The sequence below is a fragment of the Dermacentor albipictus genome, chromosome 5 (genome assembly GCF_038994185.2).
Source record: "Dermacentor albipictus isolate Rhodes 1998 colony chromosome 5, USDA_Dalb.pri_finalv2, whole genome shotgun sequence".
Lineage (NCBI taxonomy): Eukaryota > Metazoa > Arthropoda > Arachnida > Ixodida > Ixodidae > Dermacentor > Dermacentor albipictus.
In genome coordinates, this window is record NC_091825.1 from 160,156,207 (window position 1) to 160,177,558 (window position 21,352).

Below are 21,352 nucleotides of genomic sequence, written 5' to 3' on the forward strand. Positions count from 1 at the left end.
TGCTGAAAATGCCGTGGAACATTTTTTATTAAAATGTTTCGATCTACAGTGAGGATGTAGTTCACTGAAAGCATGCTGGAAACAGTAATAGGTGAGTGCGGTTGTGATTATATGCTGGCATTGGTGGCAGGCCACAGAGTTTCTCACTATATTACCTAGAGGGGAAATCTGGCGCCGCTGTCTATGGGAGTTGTCTAAAGAGCGCTCTGCCCTCAAGGGAATTATGGTAAATGGGTGAGCAAGGCTTGTGTTGGCTGGTGATGTACGACGCATCGTTTGAAACATGAATATGGGTACACAAATAATGTTCTTAATATAAAATCTATATAAAAGATTTCCATTCACCCATATTACATATTTCAATGAAGTTTGCTTACTTACAATGCAGGATCAAGCAAATAAAAGAATAAGCAGACAACAAACTGTTCCGAAGCAAGCACGAATCTTGTCGTGTGTCCTCCAACTTTAGCGGCCCGCTGTTACTTTTTGCGTTTCAAATAATCGTACATCCATAACAAGTCCTCATATTAAAGGGAACATGTTATTGTGCAATAATAAAGCTAAAACGGCTTTTTACGTGCTGTTTCAGTAGGAAATAAATCATTTCGACAGACGAAATGGTGCTAGCCAGGCACATCTTCAAGCCGTCTTGGCTCTCCAAGAACGATGTCAATCAAAAGTCACAATATATCGGCATTCCATGCATACCACAGCGCAGCAGCACCAGATTTTCCTTTAGGTAATATAGTTAGAAACTCTATGTGGCAGGCAGAAGACAAGCGTGGTGATTGCTGTGAGAAAGTATTATTTTGTTTAACAAAGCAATGTTCCTGCAAATCATGTTTTCTGAAGTCAAATTATTATTTCTAAAGTAATGGCTACGTGGTTTTGTTGTTTCCTGTTCCAGCAGAATTGGTCATTAATAGAGGGTACTAGATAGGGGAGTGGGTCCAGTGCAGGCTACCCCCTGAGGCTTCTTTAATTGAAAAGTTGGTGCCGCTGTTGCCTTCACCTGAATGAGTGGCCCCACGCCCGGACTGGACGTTCGTTGCATCGAAAACCCGAGCGCAGCTGCATGGAGCTTTGACAGGCATTTCACTCTCCTAAAATTCGAACTAACTATGAGAAATTTACTGTCATGTTTTCAGGCGTATCACTGTGGAATTCAATTCCGTCCAATATCAAATCATGTGCATTTGTAGCCTTCAAGTGCAAAGCTAAGGCGCATTATATTAACTCATTAGCGAACTCCTAGTATTTTTATTGTGCAATGTAAACATTATTAAATATATTTGTATTGTACTGTTCCTAATTTTCATTCTATATTTCCTTGATTTTTTTTCTGTCCCTGCCAATACATTACAGCATTGCTTGTTCCCCATGCTACCACTACCTAGTTTCATATTAAAACACTGTATTAAATGCTGCTGACAAACACAGCCTTTGTATGATGTAGCCTGCTACTGTTGCCACAATTGCACTAACCCCCATTTGTTTCCTGTTTAGGAGGTCCCCCCCGACAGTTTTTACTTTGGGACCTCCGACTGTGCAATTATACTTCACCTGTTTTTTCTTTTTGTGTTACTGATGAAAACAAATAAAAATCTAGTTTTGATACTCGGTGAAAACAGTGATTTTATTCCTCACCGACCTGTTGTAAATAAAATGAAGAAAGAGCAATGGAAATGATGCAAATGATGCAACAATGATGGTGCACCAAGCAGATGACAGCTACTCAGCCCGCGTGCTCGCCTCAGCCAATGGGCGCTGCCAAAACAGCCAGAGCTTCAGGATAAGGCGATGGCAGCGCTGTCGTAATTTCAGCATTTTTTGCATCACCGCGAGTAGCGCTTACCAAAGCGTCCACTGGTTCCGCTCCCCCATTCTAGTACACTCTAGTTATGGTGGCTAGAATTAGAGGTGGCGCCAATGCCTGTATGTTTGCAGCAAAAGCACAATCCTTTGATTTATGCTGCCACCGCAGTGGCCGTGGTGGCGCTGCGGTCAGCATTGCAATGTCTCCCCTAGCTGCCTAGCCCTTCCATCTCTTTCTCCCACTATCTGTGCATGAGCATGTGTGATTGTTGTTTCTCGGTTCGACGTTGCCCGCATGTAAATTTTGTGATGTTTTATTTGTGGTGAAAGATTGCGCGTTACCATGTAGGCTCGAGTTTCGTGCCCTGTTCCGGTCAAATGGGTCCTTGCGTAAAGAAAGCGAAGCAAATGCACTGCTTTGCACTTCGCTGCAATGCTGGTTACGTGTCGTCAAGGAAGACAGAAAGCGTGTCACCTTGTGTTCTGTGCCAAAGGACCCCGAACATCTTGAAATGTGGTGGCGGGCTGTCATCGGGGCTGATAAATTTCTCGACGAGAAATCAGCCCTCCGTGAGCTTCACTTCCACGAACAATACATTGTGCGGCACTTCACGCACGTGGTCAGCGGCAAAACAGTCAAGATTCCCCGTGATCGACCCGTGCTTACAAGCGACGCAGTGCCGACAATTTACGTAAATGCTCCATCGCGCCTCTCCAAGAAAGCAGCCCTCACCACCGCTGTTGACAGGGGAGGTCTTTTATATCCGTCAGAGAGAGAGAGAGAGAGAGAGAAAGGCAAAGGAAAGACAGGGAGGTTAACCAGAGATTATCTCCGGTTGGCAGATCAGCTGAATGAACTGGTGACATCGCTGGAAAACACTTTCACCCACTGCTTCAGTGTGATGCAAGTAAGAAGCGACACCTTTATGGATCTGATTTTTTTTCTCCATCTTACCAAGCTGAACCTTGTTGTCTGCCCTGAACACAAAACAGCACTTACGAATAGAATCATAAAGTTCCATGAGCTGACAAGGCCTCATTTCTACGTCAAGTCTCAAAACGCGACAAAACGCGGGAGCGAATGAAACTAAATGGAGCTCAAACTGCATTGAGTGCTCTGAATTATGCCTTGAAAACCTTGCTACAAACCTTTTTTTCATCAGTGACTATTTGTTTCAGTTATGGGCAATTTCTCTGTGATATGTGTTGAAAGGAAGTCCTATTTCCTGAATACAATGTGCAACAAATGTTTTGGCAACCTTGATTTGGTTGTTGAGGTTCGTGGCTGTTTCTGTTGTGCTCCTTCATTAGTTGGAGCTGGCCGTCGTGAGCGTGGACATCGTATGAGAATCGCGAACTTCCTCCCTATCGAGTGCGGTGTGATAATCAATCACTCTCAAGAGCTGAAACTGCATGTAGGACTTTATTCACTGTAGGCCTTTAAGTCCTCACTTGCGCATTTAACTTATTGGCGCGAAAATGCGTGCCGTGAACTCAAGTAAATGCAGCTTCTTTCGCACGTGGCGAGCCCACAAACGCTGCCCGCGGCCAGCCCGGCCCAGTGCTATGGGCGCTCGGCACATCGTGCTACGGAGGGCAGCGCCACCTCCGCAAGACGAATAGCGGTGCTCGTCACCCATTGGCGTCACCTAACGACTTCTAAGCACCGTACTCTAATTATTAGAGAGTTTTAGATTAGGGGACGGAAGCGGCTTGCGTATGTGCTGTCGCCCCTAGTTGTTGCGTTTGCAAGTCGCTGGCATCCCCTAACCTAAATCTCTCAACTAACAAGTCAAGTTTTTTTTTTTTAAGCTAAGCCAAGTTCTCAAAAGTGGAGCGACGCAGTTAAGTGTGTTGCCGGAGCCGCGCGGACGCTTTTGATTTCCGAAGCCTGTCGTCTCTTGAAGGTCTGAGCGAGCTGGAACAAAGAATTTTAGCTTGCATGCATGCCCAGAATGTCGCACGCATACAACAGGTACGGTGGCTAGAAGGGGGAGGTGAGAGCAACGGTGGCGGCGGAGTGTTGCAAGCAATCATGACAGCAGCGGCGGCGCTGCAGTCACCAGCAAGATCGCTCCCCGGGCGTGGTGGCACGGCGCTTGGTGCCACAGGTGTTGAAGCGGCCGTTTTTGCTCGCAATTAGCGGTCGAATATTTGACATAACTAACGTTAAGCTAATGCATATCGTACCTTGTTAGTAGAGGAGACAGTAAATGACTAGCAGCTATCCTCTGATGAGTGGTCAAGTGTTAAAGATGCATTCGCTTTTGGGCACGTCACGGCCGGCACACAGATTTTTTGCTGGTCTTGGTCGCACGCGCTCTGTGTGCCTTCCTGAATCGACGGGAATGAAAAAAAATTATTTCATTGAATGCGAAGGATATTATGCTAGTGGTGTGGGTGAAGAAAGCTGCACCGATTTCTAGGCTCGCAGAGAAGGGTTCCTTAGGCCATATATTACTGTGACACACTGTACCCAGTTCATCAAATTGGTTAATATCAATATATGATACTTTAGAAATCATTCCACATAGGAGTTAACTAAACAAACTTATTTTAGTCGCCAATGTGATGAACAAGAATGGTGGTACACACATGCACACACACACACACACACACATGTATATATATATCTATATATATAGTCATACCATAAGAAGCCAACAAACACTGACACCAAGGACAACATAGGGGAAATTACTTGTGCTTAATAATTAAAATACCCGCCATGGTTGCTCAGTGGCTATGGTGTTGGGCTGCTGAGCACGAGGTCGCGGGATCGAATCCCGGCCACGGTGGCCGCATTTCGATGGGGGCGAAATGTGAAAACACCCGCGTACTTAGATTTAGGTGCACGTTAAAGAACCCCACGTGGTCGAAATTTCCGGAGTCCTCCACTACGGCATGCCTCATAATCAGCAAGTGGTTTTGGCACGTAAAACCCCATAATTTTTTTAATAAATGAAATAAAGAAACGATAAATTAATGGAAATAAAAGTGGATGCAAAAAAAACTTGCCGCTGGTGGGAACCGAACCCACAACCTTCGCATTTCATGTGCGATGCTCTACCAATTGAGGGTTCGGTTCCCACCTGCGGCAAGTTATTTTTTCATCCACTTTAATTTCCATTAATTTATCGTTTCTTTATTTCATTTATTAAGCACAAGTAATTTCCCTTATGTTGTTTCTGGTGTCAGTGTTTGTTGGCTTGTTATAATATGACTAATCAAAATCGGGCCTCTCTGCTAACCCCCTTTCTTCTCGTTTATATATATATATATATATATATATATATATATATATATATATATATATATATATATATATGTGAAGAAGCGAGGTGTTGACACCCAAGTAAAAAGAAGTCTCTTTATTTGACATTTCTGCCGTGAGCCCGGCCTTCGTCGGAGCCAAAATTTAGGTCACACGCCGCAGTTTCAGATATCGCATCTTCTCTCTCTTTCCTTGTCTTGCCTTGTTCTCCGCTTGGACAAGAAAATGCAATCGTGTTAGCGTGAAAAACTTCATCACATTATTGGTGACTATCTCGCTGTGTTCGCAGCAGCCGACCAAGTTTAACTTGTTCCTTGCCAAAGAGGACTTCAAGTCAACGATGCTGTCTGCTTTTAGCTTATTAAAGCTGAAGCAATGAGTAGACAAGTCTTCCATTTTGCTGATTAATTGCATAAGCCCGCGAGATGGGTAGAGCAGGCCGCCCCTGTCAACATGCTTTGTCAGGCGTGCCTCCTCAGGAAGTTTTTCGCCGGTGTCTCGTAGCAAATCTTTCGCACACTCTTCGCACTTGCTCTTTTTCAGCATCTTATGGGCAACATAGCCAGTCACATAATAAATTATGCGCTAATCGCTTCCTATTGACATTGTAGAGCTGTGGTCCGGCAGCAAATTGCAAGATGAAAGTACTTCGTTCACTTCATTCAAACAACCAACGTCCAGTAAATCGTCTAGCTTCCTGTATACTTCTTTCGGCTCGCACTTCATCGAGTTTGAATCAGAGTCTTGATCACTGCCGGCGAAACGTTTCCATTCGCGGGTGCCTTGGCAAGACTACAGAATGCAAGACAGTTCGCAGAAAGCAAGAACTGCGTGCGAGTGGGATGATCATTTGATCCCGACATTTGCCTGAGGATACCCAAAACATTCTCGAGTGGGTCCTGACTCAAGTTAGAAGTCATTAAGTATTTGTAGCCAAGTGTTCCTGTCATGTAGGCAAGAATTGAAGTTACACTTCTGAGGCTTACACGAAGGCCTTCAGCTGTTGGCTGGCTAAGAAAGCCCAGCTTTCCAACTTTTTCTTCCCAGGTATCCATATACGAAATAAATTCCTGGATTTCTTTCACTTGGAAAGAATTTGGGTGCATTGTGTTGTGAACGCACCTCGATGTCATGACCTCAATTAGCTTACGCATTCTCTGAATGAATGCCTCAGTTGCCTCTGTGGAGTTGACACCACAATTCTTTTCTACGTCGTTCTTGTATAAATAAAGTCTTCTAAGAACATTGTCGCTGAAGTAGGTGAAAGCCAGGTTCACTTTCATTCGTTCGAAACCATTTGGCTCTACAACAGCTCTTGTGACATGAGGCATCGCCTTTAGACGCACTGTGTCTCTGTTATCACATTTCCAGGCCTCTTTTACGACGTCGTTTTGGACTCTGCCTTCCGGTGTCTCAAAGACAACCGATGCAGGGGCATTGCGTACACATTTCACTAAATGAGAGAAGTCGGATAGGAAATGCAAACTACTGTTTGCATCAACAGGGCGCTGCACTTTGTACACCGTTTTCTTAACTGTTCCTTTTACGCCAAATGCTCTCCACATGCTTCTGTTCCAGGTCGCCGCATCTGTTGTTATGAAATCAACAAAGAGACCTGTGTTCTCGGCATCTATGGTAGCGTCTACAACAATATTTGATAAGACATCCGCTTTGACATTGCTGTGAGAACCAAAGACCGCAAGTATTTGCTGAAATTGGCCACAGTATGGATGAAACATCACAACTAAGCCGTGGTCACAGATTTGTCCCTGTTGGTCTGGAGAGGTGTATTTTCCGAGGTCGACAAACCCCTCGATTTGGCCATTGCTGGTAACGTTGAGACTTTCGGAGAGTTTAATTTCATCTATTAGGATCCCTGCATGCCTTTTAAATTCATCCATGCCACCTGCCTTCTCTTTGATTGCGGCGAGTACTTTCTCATTAAACCCGAAGGTACTCTTATAAGCTTTTAGGTATTTACGCAAGCAGCTTTTGCTGGGAAGAGCCATGATGTCATGTTTCCGAATATGTTCGTACAATTTTGGGCCCTTCATTTTCATTACGATGCATTCCAATAGCCACTCAGGACTATATTTCATGCCTTGAGCGCCTTTTCTTTTTGACAGTTCAAAGCACGCTCTCGCTTGTTGCCGTTGCTTTTCGGGGAGACCGGAGAGCTTAATCTCTAGGCTTGAAGCTGATATCGAAGCGTTGATTTCCTTCATCCTCTTGAGCTCAGTACTCAAATTATTTACTTTGGTCTTCTCTCGGCGTAGCTGTATATTGCGCTTCACAAGTTTTCTAGTGGCACTGGCATTTGGCCTCATAACTTTTTTTCTTCTTCGATAGGCGGCTTGATTTAACGACAGCTTGCGCAGATACTTGCATTGCACACACGGTTTGTCATATTGTGAAATGCTGAAGCATTTTATGCTGTGCAACCTGCTGCCATACTCGCGCCATTTTGTTCTCCTGGAGGTCGAAGAAAGCTTTTTTCAAAGCCTGAACACGCGCTTATTTCGTTTGCCTCGTGGAGCATACTCTCGACATCTTTAACATCATGCACTTTAGTTTTTTTATGCGCACTCCTTGCACGAACACGGAGCAATGGTAGCAAGAAACTTCCGCAGAACACAAAACTAATTTTCTAAAACACACACCGTTCCCATCTCTGGCAAGTACATGAAATGCTATTGTTTCGGGCGCTACCGCGGCAAGGCAACGTGACCAAAACACGGATGGCAACTTCTGACCATTGAGAAAGTCCAGTTCTTCCTCACTACAAGTGTGAGCACCTGATGGGCTGTTCACACCAATGTCGCCGTCAGTAACGCTTATCGATGAAGAGGCCTCGGGCGAAGAGTTGTCGCTGTTTTTTCTTCTTTTCCCAAGCACGTCACCATTTTATGTCCTTGATCTTCGCTTCGCAGGCAATTTCTTTGAGAGGTAGGCTGGCGTGTTTGGAAAAATTGTCGGTAGTGCGCCTTTAGCCAGGCAAGGACGGCCGCGAGGTATCTCCGCAAGCTCTTCATTCACCATGTGGCTGTAGGTACGGATTACAAACTGGGGTGCGAAGTGAAGCTCGCAGATCTTCGAAGTCCTATCTAAGGCCTTGTCTGCACGGGGCACGGCCTGCTGCCACGCTTTAAGTGCCTCATCATCGTCAGGCATCGAGAAAAGGGATGTTTTTTTTTCTGCTTTTCTAGCAGAAACATAGCCCGTTGTGCAGCCTGGCGCAAAACAGTGCGTCTGTCGTTTCATGCGACTTGCCATTGCTTCTTACGGCATAGAAACGTGTAAAGATATTGTCACCACAAGGAGGCACAACTGCACAACGTGAGTGTGACCAGAAACGAGCGTGGAGCAAAAATAACCGAACAGAACCATGCAAGCCGAGCGCACTCGCTAGCTCCGGTAGTAGCCAATGTACAGCGCGGGCATCTTAACATCGACGCGCGCGCCGCCACTTGGCATCATGAATCACTGCAACACGCGCCGCGCTCCTCGACGGCTGCGTTGCTCCCACCTCCCCCTTCTAACCACCGTACAACAGGAGCTATTCCAAACTTTTATTTTCCAATTCTGCAATCAGCCCTCAGCGATTGGTCAAAAACTTTTTTGGGCCACCCCCACTTCGCCTGTCATTCACGCGACGTCGCGAAAACCGCGATAGCTCCCCATCTGATATGACGTGTACACAATGTTCATGCATAATTTGATCGAACAGAAAAATGTTTATTTCTGATTCGATGCCTTTTCGCCATTAACGCTCGGCTATTGGTCAAAAGTTTTCAGGCTGCACGCACTTCACCTTCATGTCACGCGACGTCACAAAACCGCGAAAAGTCACGGCGTCTAGGTGACGTTTACGCGTTAAAGATGCATTAATATGCCGAACAAAACTAAATTTTCTTCTGAATATGGCCGCACGCTGCCCCGTTCCGAAAGGAATAAAAGATGGCTGCCGCTGATCACTCGGGCTATAGTGTACTAGTAGTGTATTATTCTAGTACACTATAACTCGGGCACTGGCTACTCGCACCAGCCGGAGAGCATGGGTTTATTTGCGTATAATACATTTTTTTTGCATGGCAGTGCAACGTTTTCGAGCACTTTCAGCACGTTTACGACCTCGTTCTGCCAACTCTTTTGCTGAGGATTCGTTATAGCGTCATTCTAAAGCTTCCGTTGCATACCGCCGCAAGCTAAGTAAGGGAAAGCGGACCAATCGCAGACGCCGGCACCGCCCTCTTCATCCGCTTATCGATTTTCAGTGCACTGGCTTGGCCCCATCGAATGCCTCTCCACTTCAGCGTGCTCCTCGCCTCTTGTCAGCTAGTAAGATAAGACAAACCGTTCAATGTAAGCAATGTTATTCGTTTTTCAAGGAAACAAACGTGACCTATGAACGAGGAGAGCGTTTGATTGGCCTGTTCAGGCAACCCTGCGGGTGACCGCGCCATGCTTGCGTCGGTTGTTACGGAAATTTTACGTCAGGAGATTAGAATAAAGACATATTGGAGTAGTTTTACGTCATAGGGACCCAGTGTGTGCCGCCATGCATTGAGGAACGCAAGCGCCGCTCGTTAGCGTGAACTCTGAAACTTTTCTGTAAATAAATGTATCTCTCTCTTGTAGTACGCATAGAATAAAGCGCAAAAGCCTAATAATATACGAACTGCACTTTTAAGCAGTGAGCATGCAGTACTTACAGCCGACTTACGTACTGTAATCTCATACAGTCAACGACTGATTTTTAGGGCATGTCTGATGATTCGGATGCCTTTGCGGCACCGCCACAAACTCCATAGAGATAGTCCATAAGAATGTCTGATATTTATTTGGACGCTGAAATACTGCGTCGTCCGACCTTTCCGACTTTTTGCCGTGAATGCACGTTCGAAACGGTTTTAACTTAAGCTACTACCGCCGCCATTTTGATTATCTCGCAGCGTCGACCCAGGATCTTGGACGTAGACCTAGCTGCCGGGACGTTCGCTACCAAGCTTCCTGCTGTTCGATGCCGTGCTTTTCATTGGTCTCCAATAGCGCCGACTCCGCTTTGTCATCCGCGCGGATTGCTTTGAAGAGCAGAAAAAAACGGCGAAAACCAAAAGTTCCATAACCCCGGTTCCCAAAAGTCGGCTTCGCCGCCACACAGCGACGTTACGAGGTGAAGCATACAAAATGTGTTGCGGTGAAGATAATCAAGAATAGAAAGGGGCCGCTGTCACGGGATAATATACATATTATTTATTTATGCAGGCGACCATCCGCATCCTCCTGTCGCGATGTGAGTACCGATACGCCTAATAAGTGTACTGGCAGACCTTCAGAGCTATCTCGGACGTGCCTGTGGTGATTTGAGCCTTTGGGGGCCGTAAAGGGCACGCATTCATTTTTTCGGACTGCTCGATTATTCGGGCGTTTTCGCGGCCGCAAGGGAGTCCGAAAAATCGGACGTTGACTGTACTGCATCCAAAGCACCAAGGCTTCACTGCCAGTTCATGCCACTTACTAGGTTTTGAGACTTTCTTTCCCAATCGAAATGTATAATTCCTACTTAACTCACGAAGAGCGTGCTCGGTTCTGTCACTAGAAATCACTGTCATTTCATTTCCATCAACTTCTCGCAACATATTCTGGTGAGTTGTCAGTCCCTTTAAAGGGAGATATTGTCATCCACCTGAGCATATGTGTACCATGAAAAATTAGTATGGGTTTCTTGGGTTCTATTTCAGGCTCTATTTTCTCACAAACATGATGAAGTCATAAAGGTTTCGTTTGTAACTTCGGCCCACTCGGGTGAATAATATTTCCATTTCTATTTCTAGAATTTGTGGCATTGGCATGTGGACCACCAAAGATAGTGTAAATTTTCTTCCTCCATAATTTACGTAAGATACTTTCGTTAATTGAGTGAATTGAGAACGAAAGAATTGTCGTGGCTGAACTATTGTACATCTGTTGCAGGGTGTTCGTGGTTTCTACCGTGGCTACTTTACGACAGTAGCAAGGGAGATTCCCTTTTCGTTTATACAGTTCCCGCTCTGGGAGTTTCTCAAGGTATGTACTACTTTGAATGCTATCTATAGTCGGATACAACTTTAGAAAAAAGGGGAGGCCCCGCCCAGATGACCGAAGCGGCGAAGTCACCGGCCGTCCGGTGCATGACGTCGGTCCAGAATGCGCGCCCATTGGTGCACCCGCCTCGGAGGAGTAAACGCCCCCTTTTTTCTAAAGTTGTATCCGACTATAAATGTCTTCAGCATCCTACAACAATTATATTGAAGGAGTAGAACTGCACAGCAGCACTTGTCGCATTGTCTTTTCTTCTTCTTGTGTCACTCATGAGGTCTTGTTTTATTTCTAGCCACCTCTGGTGCATTCCTGTGGGGGTAGGGTGCAAACTTGTATACCAGCTTTGGGCACATGTTAACTTTTCCTGACCGTGGATTAAACCTTTCTTATGTGGTTCTTGCTTACATTTTCTTTTTTTTTCTGGAACAAGAGTTAAGTCTCAAATATGATGCCATACAAGAAATGAAGCTTAATAATAGTGTTTTTGTGTTATGTAAATTTCAATGCACTGTCCCGATAAGTAATTAGTTATACAAGATATTTCTTCAAACAGAAAACTTTCCAAAACTTTGCCCAGACCGAATATGCTTCAGTTAAAAAAACATGAATTGATTATATACAAAAATTTGGTAGGTTTCGTCAACACAAAGCTTCGTAAAAATTAAAATTTATTGCGGAAATACTTTTTAACTTATGAAATGTCAAGTCAACCTTCATGGCGTGCGTACCATTGGGCAAAGCCATTCTGCATTGTAGTGAAGCACAAGCACACATTTTATTCTTTTTTCTGCAGTGGTAGCTGTGTTGGGCTCACTTCCCTAGTGGCTTTGATATTTGTTGCAGGAATCAGAGTGCTTTGCCAGAATTTCATGAAGAAATAAAGGCAGTAGACTTATGCAACCTCACAGAATCACAGCCGAATTTCAAATGAAGCTATCTCTTTTGAGCAGTTGCACTGAGAATACCAATTGCCTATAATTAAACCACATATTTTAAAATGTTGCCCGTATATGACTTGCCCATTCGGAATGTTAACCACATGTAATGCTTTTGAGCAATTATGCAATTTTTCTAAAAGGCTGAAATTCACCCACACATATTTAACTTTCCATGCGCATAAGCCATAATGTTCCACTCATTTTCACCAAAATGATCTCTGTAGCCATTGTAGTTCTCCCAGGACAGAGGGCTGAATTCTGTGCCATTTGTGAAGCACACATATAACACTTTGAAGTGCTTGCAAATGTTATTTAATGTAAAGGCCGTACTGTCACCCATAATCTGACCCCTATTTTTACTGAATATAACAAGGTGCCTTGTTTAGTTCACTGAGGACACCAGCTAAACCTCCTACAAACCTTTTATTATGCATACAAATATTGGAATAACGCGTATTCAGTAATTAATATAAGGCAAAGGAAAAAAGAAAGAGACGCAGTGCAAAAATACAGGGACACGAGAGAGCGACATGCACACAGTGCTGACTTGCAACAGTTTGCATGTCGCTTTCATGTTTCCCTGTCATTTTTGCGCTGTGTCCTTTTTTCCAATGAATCACCAAGAAGTCCAAGCTTCCACGCTAAAATGTAAGGCACTTAACCTGCACACTTCGAGCTATTTACCCACGTCACACATACCATGCATCTGCCACAGTAGCCCGTGCCTATGGTGTTGCACTGCTGAGCTTGAGGTTGCAGGTTTGATTCTGACTACAGTGACTGTATGTTGATGTGGTCGGAATGCAAGAACACGTGTGCAAACACGGCGTGCGAATAATGAGATCGTCATTTTGGCATGTGAAGCGCCAGAATTTTTTTTTTGAATCACCCATAATATGCCCACCAATTATAAAATGGCTGCTTACTTTTTTTCTCTGAGGGCAGTGGGGAAACTTTGTAAGCATTTCATCTGTAATGCCTCTTAACAGGCAGAAAACGAGGGTTCAGCTATTGTCATTTAGCCCTAGCTAATACTCCATAACAGTGGTGTTGCATAGCATGCGAATCTAGGAAAAAGGACAGAGAAGGCTAAAGAAGTGAGGCGTGCAGACAAGGCACAAGAGTAGAGAAGTGGACAACACGAACGCCGACTATCAACTGAAGGGAGCACTGAGGTAGCACTACGTGTTAATCGGGTACACGCGCTGGTCTACGTGAGAGATAACTGTTAAGGCACTTAATCTCTTCCTTATGTAATGTAATCGAAGGCTGACTCACGCACGCACTTCCACCATTATAGATATGCCATGCCTCTACCATAAGGCGCGTATTTTCATTCTTATGCCTGTACGATATCGCACATTCATCTAACTCTGGCGTGCAGTTACAATCTCGGCAATGTAGCGAAATTCCATTTCGCTACATTTCTGAATGCATGCGCAGATGAGTTTTGTGTCTTCTTTCTTTTTTCCGCCTCAGTGCTCCCTTCAGTTGATAGTTGGCGTTCGTGTTGTCCACTTCTCTACTCTTGTGTCCTGTCTGCACGCCTCACTTCTATTTTCAATAATGAATCCTTACCAACTAGCTCAGCTTTCTGTCGTTCTAAGACTAAAGAGTGCTCTTTACTCTTCTCTGTCCCTTTTGCTACATTTGCGTGCTACAAGTGCCACTATTATGACCTACAAGTAACTTGCCCAAGTTTCTACCCTAATAGTAATACTCCAGTCAGATGGGAAAACTTAGTGGAACATTGAGCGAGTGAATTTCACCGTAGTGTGGCTGTCGGATGGAAATGTTTAGTGACATTTGCTATGGAGTGCACTTGTCAGCGAGTGTGTTCAAGGAACTCGCTTTACCACATTGATATGTGTAGATAGCAATGCTTCAAGAATAAATAACTAAATGCCCACAGCAAAGTCAGCACTAATTCTGAGACCACTTTTTCTTGATTTCAAGTGTTATGAGCGTCATTGTGACATCAGTGAAGCCAGAAAGAGCTCGGCAGATTCCACCATTTGGCCCTGTGGATTTTGGATATGTTTCTTGCTTGTATTGGCTCAGAACAACTACACATGTTAATGGGATTACAATATTTCTGGTATATAAGTTTTTTTGTAATAATACGATAACCATTTCTAAAACTAAAAATGCTGAGAATAAATCAACCCCTATGGCTTCGTAGATCGTCATTGTCATCAATACCAAATGACACTTCGTTTTGCCGTCTAGCACCATGCCACCGAAGGTCCACTCAGTGAGGCTCAGAATATAACTAAATTTGCTCATCTGATTTTGGTATAACCCTCACACTTCAAAATTTGCCTGCACGCCACCCATAACAGAACCTCAATTTCCTCTAAATGTAAACTTGGTGAATTGTCTAATTATATCAGGATGCCAGGAAAACATGCACATAGCATATTAAGCATTTCTAGCTGTAATAAGAGGAGGTATTGCGCTGAAGAGTTCAAATGGAACTGTTGCATCATCCAACCGCACATGGGGGGGAGGGTTTACTGATGCCTCTACAAGCTGCCCATTCTACCTCGAACCAATGTGGCTGGTACACCACTTTCTTTCGGCAGGCCATAGTTGTAAACCAACCATTGGCATCACTGCTGCTGTGTGGGTCTTCATCCAAACAGGTCGACAGGCTTGTTCAACAGGACTCACGGACCACATTTCCTCTCCCTAAAGAAAAAAAAAAATCATGTGGGGCAGAAGGCTTCGCAATTATGTGCTGAAAAAAAAAATTTGAGGCAGAACTCATCTCATGATGAGTGCCAATGGTAACACATTTAGCATTTAATCAATATCGTGAGACAAATATTGCCACCACCAGCCTGCACATAGCCTCTGAAATGCATGGTGCACCGGTGCATGTGAACGCCGAAAAACACCTCATGTGGTAACTGACCTCCTCTCTCGCACCTCTTTCTGGACAAGCTGTGCAAAGTCGTTGCTGAGAAGTGTGTGGGCGGGCATGGTGCATAGGTGCCTGCGAACGCTGAGAATTGTTCCCTCACTTGCCACACAATCAGTAGCACATACTTGGTGACCCAAGTTGGCGAGAAGTATTGAAGAGTGGCACATACCCAAAGCATTCAGGGTGCAGCTCACTGAAGTGTTGGGATGGCTTTCCAGTGAATGGCATTCATTGAAAGTAGTACTTAGCCGGTGCATTTGTGGCTCAGCCTGCTAATGCGTTGGGTTGCTGTCCTTGAAAAACCCTTCTGACATAGGTTCGATTGCGTTCTGCATCGGAGAAATACAAAGGATCTTTTTCATCATTGTAAATTGGCACATTCCCAGTGGCACATACCTGGTTACACAAGTTGGCGTCAAAGATGTTCATTGGAGGGCAGCAGGCACCTACTGGCACATACCTGGGTGCCCAAGTTGGCACCAAATAGCTTTATTGAAGACTAGCATAGACCGTTTGACACATACCCAGTGCTCCAGTGAGCATCAAAGGGTAAGTACCTACAATGGTACCCACCCAGTCTTACATCTACAGTGACCCATGTTGGCTTGGAAGAGGTTCGTTGAGGAGCAGCATGTATGTACACGTTGTCACATCTCGGTGACCCAAGTTGGGCTGATAGTTGATTTCAAACCCTGTTACCTCAGCACAGTGGCCAGATGCGCTACCCATTCAACCGCTGTCTACCCACTGACCCACTTAGGAAAATGGTTAGATATAAACAAACATAGATAGAGACTAGATACATAGCTGCCAGAAAATGCATGAAGTACCCTAAGAATGCTAACACACTAAAATTTTGATGTTGAAGGGCAAACTAATGTTAACAAAAGACATAGCTTCACTTTGAAAAATAGGCACTGTCCCGTGAGGAATCAAATTCTGGGCCCATATATTCTGAGTTGAAGATTCTGCCTCTCAGTCGCTCTGCCAGTGCTGCAGCATACTGTTCCTGGCCTCTTGTGTGCTTTTTCAGATAATTGACTAATGCTGCTCTGCAACTTATTCATAAACCATTGCTGAGCTGAAAGGATATAAATGAAGCCAGGGGCTAGAAGTGAAAGGCAGGATAGAAAAAAGGAGGGAAGAAAGTAATTCTTCGTTAATTTTAACAGCACAAAAGAAACGGGACACAAAGAGGAGATGCAGCCACCACAAATGCTGGACTAAGAAGCAGCAAGACAAATTTCACTGAATGTGGGACAAATGTCTATGAAACTCCTTTGGGTTGCGGTCACCGGTATATTGGTAGGACGGGGAGATGCTTCAACGAGTGGGCCAGGGAGCATAATCCTAACGTATGCAGTAAGACTGGTGTCTTTCTAAGTGAACATTACAAACTGTGCAGCTGCAAGCCAAGATTTCATGCTGCTAAGTTCATGAAGAAAGCAAGAGATAGGACTGAGCGAGAAATTGTAGAAGCTTCCTTTATTATAAGATCGGTGGACAACTGAATGAGTAAGCCATCCATTTTATTGAATGACGCTGAGAACAAGTTTCTTGAAGGTTTTGTTTAGGTCATAAATGTTTTAACCCTTCTGTAGTTTTGCATATCTATCACAAACACCTGCTCAAGCTAAGCGTGTGGGCTCTTATGTTTGGTGCACATGTTCCTTGTTTTCATTATTTATATTTTTTTCTGCATAGTGACTTAGCCTTGAGCTTTGAGACTCGTGGTGATAGTAAATCATAGTTTAATAAACACGTTTATTGTTTCTATTGCTGTGGATTTAGCACAATATGATCTTATTCGTTTGCAGTCTCTCGTTATGTTTGATCATATGCGACCATTTCTGAGTTGGTAACTGTGGTGTCATGTGGCAAGCCTTTGCACATAAATAGGCCAGTTTCACTGCAAGTAAAACCAGTTTTTAGTCAGTGCTTGTTATGTGGTTTTGTGTTTATTTGTGTCCATCTCAGTCGCACTGCGCCTTTTGAATAGCTGGACTAGAACTGAAATTTACTTCACAGAAGGTTGCCTGGGCAAGAACGGTAAAATGTACAGCATTTCTAACGTGCTTGCGTGCCATTCATCCTCTTAAGATATTGAATTTTTTTGTGTGTGTGATACTAACAGAAGTGGTGCAAATGCAGTTATCACCTTGTTTTCTGATGCAGAAGTCTCAAATACCAATCTATTAGATACTGATTTAAACCTTCATAAGATGTTTACAATATCAAAAAGTCGGCTACACTGACAGCTTTGACAGTAATCCGCAAGATGTCCTGGACGTTTATTGCAATAGCAATTACGTGGACACTCCAAGTGCATTTCCGCCATCGGCATCGCCATGAAGTTCCGTATAAAGTCTAAGGGCAATAACACCATTGCCGCGCGCCCTACGTTGTATTTATGAGTGAAAGTGTGTGAGGAGAGCCGACGGTCCTGACTCAGTCTCGCCCATGCGAAGAGGAAGCGCATTGTATTCTCTCGTGTGCAAGGCACCCAACATTGCAAGGCGCCGGTGGGAGGGGAAGGGAGGGGTGCGGTGTTCTCTCCGGCTGCAACTGCGCATGTGGCGGCCGCGCGCGGTCGCGAGGCCTTATTTTGAGAGCGATTTGCGTTAGGGGCAGAGTCCAGGTACGTCGGCGGCTTATAGCTTTGTGCGTGCTATGTGTCCTCGGCACTTGCTTTGCGTTGCAGTGATAGACAGCATGAATGTCACTTCGCTCGCTGCTGCTGCTGCATTTTCTCATGCCAGCATTTTGACAGCGAGTGCCTGCAGTCATAGAGTGTAATGTGTTCATGTTTGCTGTGCATGCTGGCACCACGCTGATTAATTTAGTTAGCGAGCGAATGTTTACAAGTTCATACGACCGATAAAAGTACTATCCTTACTTTGTATGGCTGTCTGCTAATTCTCTATCACAATTGATGCTTCATCTTTCGGGTGCAACTGTGTCTTTTTTGCTAGCACACGTGTCTTGCATAGGTTTAAATCAGAATCTAACTGGCTTCCCAAACTGTGCTGCACGGTGCTACAGATGCTGCTGAGCAGCGCCGCTCGTGGAAGCAAATGAAAACGCCACCAGGCAGTGCATTTGTGTAGGCATGCTGCATACGGGAGTATGGGCTGCACGATTGTGTCTCCTATGCATTTGTCCACACAAGCCTGCCAATCAGTGCCACAACAGCCTCAAAAAATGCAGAGGGCTGACACCCACCCATGAACCTCTACATATTTCTGGGCAGCTAGCGCAGAAAAGAAAGGAAACAAGCGTGCACCACTGCTGTTGTTGGCAGTGTCATAACTAGTGCTTGTTCGCCTTTGCATGCCAGTTTATTTAACGTTTTCAAATGTGAAATCTTTATCAATGTTGCGCAGTCAGTCGAGGGGGCTCTTGCATGCAACTGGGGTCCATTATTAAAGGGGACACTGGAGCTCATAGCCTTCGCTAGGTGCCACCACAAAGCGTCTGCAGGAGTGGCAGCTTCGCGTAGCTGCATTGAGTGGCGCGATGTGATGTGATATCACTGCATGTTAGAAACAGAAAGAGGCAAAGAATTCGTCAAAGGCTAAAAAAAAATGTGCAAAGAAACTCGCATGGAAAGCCGCCTCACAAGTAGCAGGAGAGACGATTTTACAATCCTGTGGCGTGACAAGTCTGTGACATCCCTAAGATGTCTAAACCCATGATGAATTTATATCCCTGTCACTCGGGCATTTAAGAGCACTGTTGAGTCCCATCTGGATTGAGTACTTCTACACTGGCACTTTTGACCACAATTTTGCATGACCGAATGCAGTAGATCAATGTCATAGGCTGTTATTTACACCATAATGCTAAGTGAGATCAACCTACACGATCCAGCCTGTTGAACCATGCAACAGCTACAATTTTTGATCACTACTGAAAACTTTGATCTGTACCAAGCTTGATCGCGATTGTGGCACCGGCATTAAAGAATTACTGAGAGCAAAATCAATTGAAACCAACACTGCCCTCCTCTCGCAACACAACTTACAGAGTCAAGATGCCAGACAGTACAGTCCGCATTCGTTTTAGAAATGGGCTGCCTAACCATACGTCTGTGCTGAAGCACTCAACTGCTTGCAACTTGCTACCACAGAAATATTACTGATCAAGCGCGTCTTTTAATCAAACACGAGAAAGCACACTGTGCATCGCATATGCAAATCAACTGATGCTCAATCCATCACTCGTAGCACGTCAAAGTAGAGCTTCAGTAATATTGTCATTGTCACGAGCTAACTGCCATGACTGAGCTGCAAGGCAAAGCAGCAACACTGCACCAAATAATAGCAAACATTAAAGGGTCCCTAAACCACTTTTTACCAAAGTGGAGAAAGGCATTTGAAGTGAAAACAGGCTATTTCAGAAATACTTTGATGCAAAAAGTACTTCAGTGCATTCAGCAGAAGTGGAGTTATTGGCAATCAAACATCGCCTCCACTGTGCTCCTCTTCCTTCTTCAATGCCTTACACTGCGAAGGCTATAGCATAGATAGATTAGATAGATAGATTTTTATTTCTCTCAAAACAAAGTACAGAAATGAGAGAGGACGGAAGGGAAAAAGCTGCCGAATGCAGCTTGAGGACCTCCTACTCCCTGCAGAGCAGCAGTGTGGTGAAAAAACAAAGACAATGCGACAGGTTGCAAAGTATACACAGAAACAGATTTCAACATCACAATACTCCTAATCTATTGCATAATTGTAATTTTTACATGGAATCTATTACATTGTCATAATTTTACACAATTAACGCAATTTCACAATTTCTTCGCCAATTCCCATTACACATTTCTAACGCCAACGTAGACAAAAATACAGACAAATAGAATTCACTCAAGTATGCTATACAGTTAGAATACAGTTACAGAATACAGTATACAGAATACAGTTACACAGGTGAGCTATTCGCTCGAAGGCCCGAAAAGATTTATCAGTTCTATAAAAGTTTGTATAGAAAGCAACCTAAGAGAAAAATGATTATCTTCGAGAACGTTAGGTACCTAGGCAGATTGTACGATAAAGATTGTGTACGGTATTTGGTGTGACCTAACGGTAGGGTCCATTACATAGAGTGACGTACATCATATGTAGGTTCATGACGTACAAGCTGAAACATTGTTAGCATAAGGTTATTGTTCGTTGCTACAGCAGTTTTGTAAATGCAAAGAAGTTTGAACACATACAAGGTAGTTATACTTAAAATATTGAACTGCCTGAAATATTCTCTAGTGTGAGCATTCCATGGTATATTAGCTATCAGCCTTACCATGCGCTTTTGTGGAATTAGAAGGCGCTGTTTATTGTGTTGTGTCGTTGTGCCCCAAACTGCGTGGCAATAAGTAATCACTGGCGCTATGTATGAATTATAAATGAGGAGTTTAACCTGTGTGGGAAGGGTTAACCTGTGTTTACATAACACGCCATTTAACCTGTTCATTTTAGCACGAATATTTTCAATTTGTAGGTCCCAATTGAGTGTCTCGGAGAATATAACACCAAGAGATTTTATACTGGATACAATATCAATCTTGTCATTACCTAATAATAGTTCGATATCACCACTTACTACTTTATTTCTTGTTCTATATATCACAGCCTTTGTTTTATTCATATTAACTTCAAGACAATTTTTATTACACCAGTGACGCAAATGTTCCAAAAATTGGTTGCCACGGACGGATAACTCAGCTAGTGTGTTTCCTGTGGCAAGCATTGTAATATCATAAGCGTAAGCTACGAGTTGAACCGGTAAGGGGGTATAAAAAATGTCATTTATATAAACTAAAAACAACAGAGGCCCTAAAATGCTTCCCTGTGGTACACCGGATAAGATTGGCTCAACATCTGATGAGGTTTCATTTAAACACACCATTTGTTTACGGTACTTTAGGTAAGACTGTATTAAAGCAAGACTGATGCCCCTAATGCCATAGTGACTGAGTTTCTGAGATAATACAAAGTGGTCAATTAGATCAAATGCTTTGGATAAGTGTATATATATCCCGAGAACAAGAAGCTTTTCCTCAAAGGCAGCAATTATAATTTCTTTTTGTTTAGTCATTGCCATCTCAGTCGACCTCTGTTTTCTAAATCCAAACTGGTAGTCAGAAAGAACTGAATGCTTACTTAGAAAGTTAGTCAACCGGCAATGAATAATTTTTTCTAATGCTTTAGATAGTACTGGAAAAATCGATATTGGTCTGTAATTGGAAAAGTCAGAAACAGATCCACTTTTATGTATGGCAACAACCTTTGCGATCTGCATTTGTTTTGGGAAGACGCC

General features: G+C 43.9%; 1 protein-coding gene across 3 annotated transcripts in view; it reads left to right on the forward strand.

The window, feature by feature from the left end:
• The window catches only part of LOC135916341 (mitochondrial S-adenosylmethionine carrier protein-like), a 59,013-nt gene that overhangs the window by 9,079 nt on the left and 28,582 nt on the right, over positions 1 to 21,352 (forward strand). For all 3 annotated transcript variants that reach the window (XM_065449682.1, XM_065449679.1, XM_065449680.1), the window contains exon 5: positions 11,063 to 11,155. In XM_065449682.1, the coding sequence (XP_065305754.1) occupies positions 11,063 to 11,155 (93 nt within the window). The remainder of the gene's footprint in view (positions 1 to 11,062; positions 11,156 to 21,352) is intronic.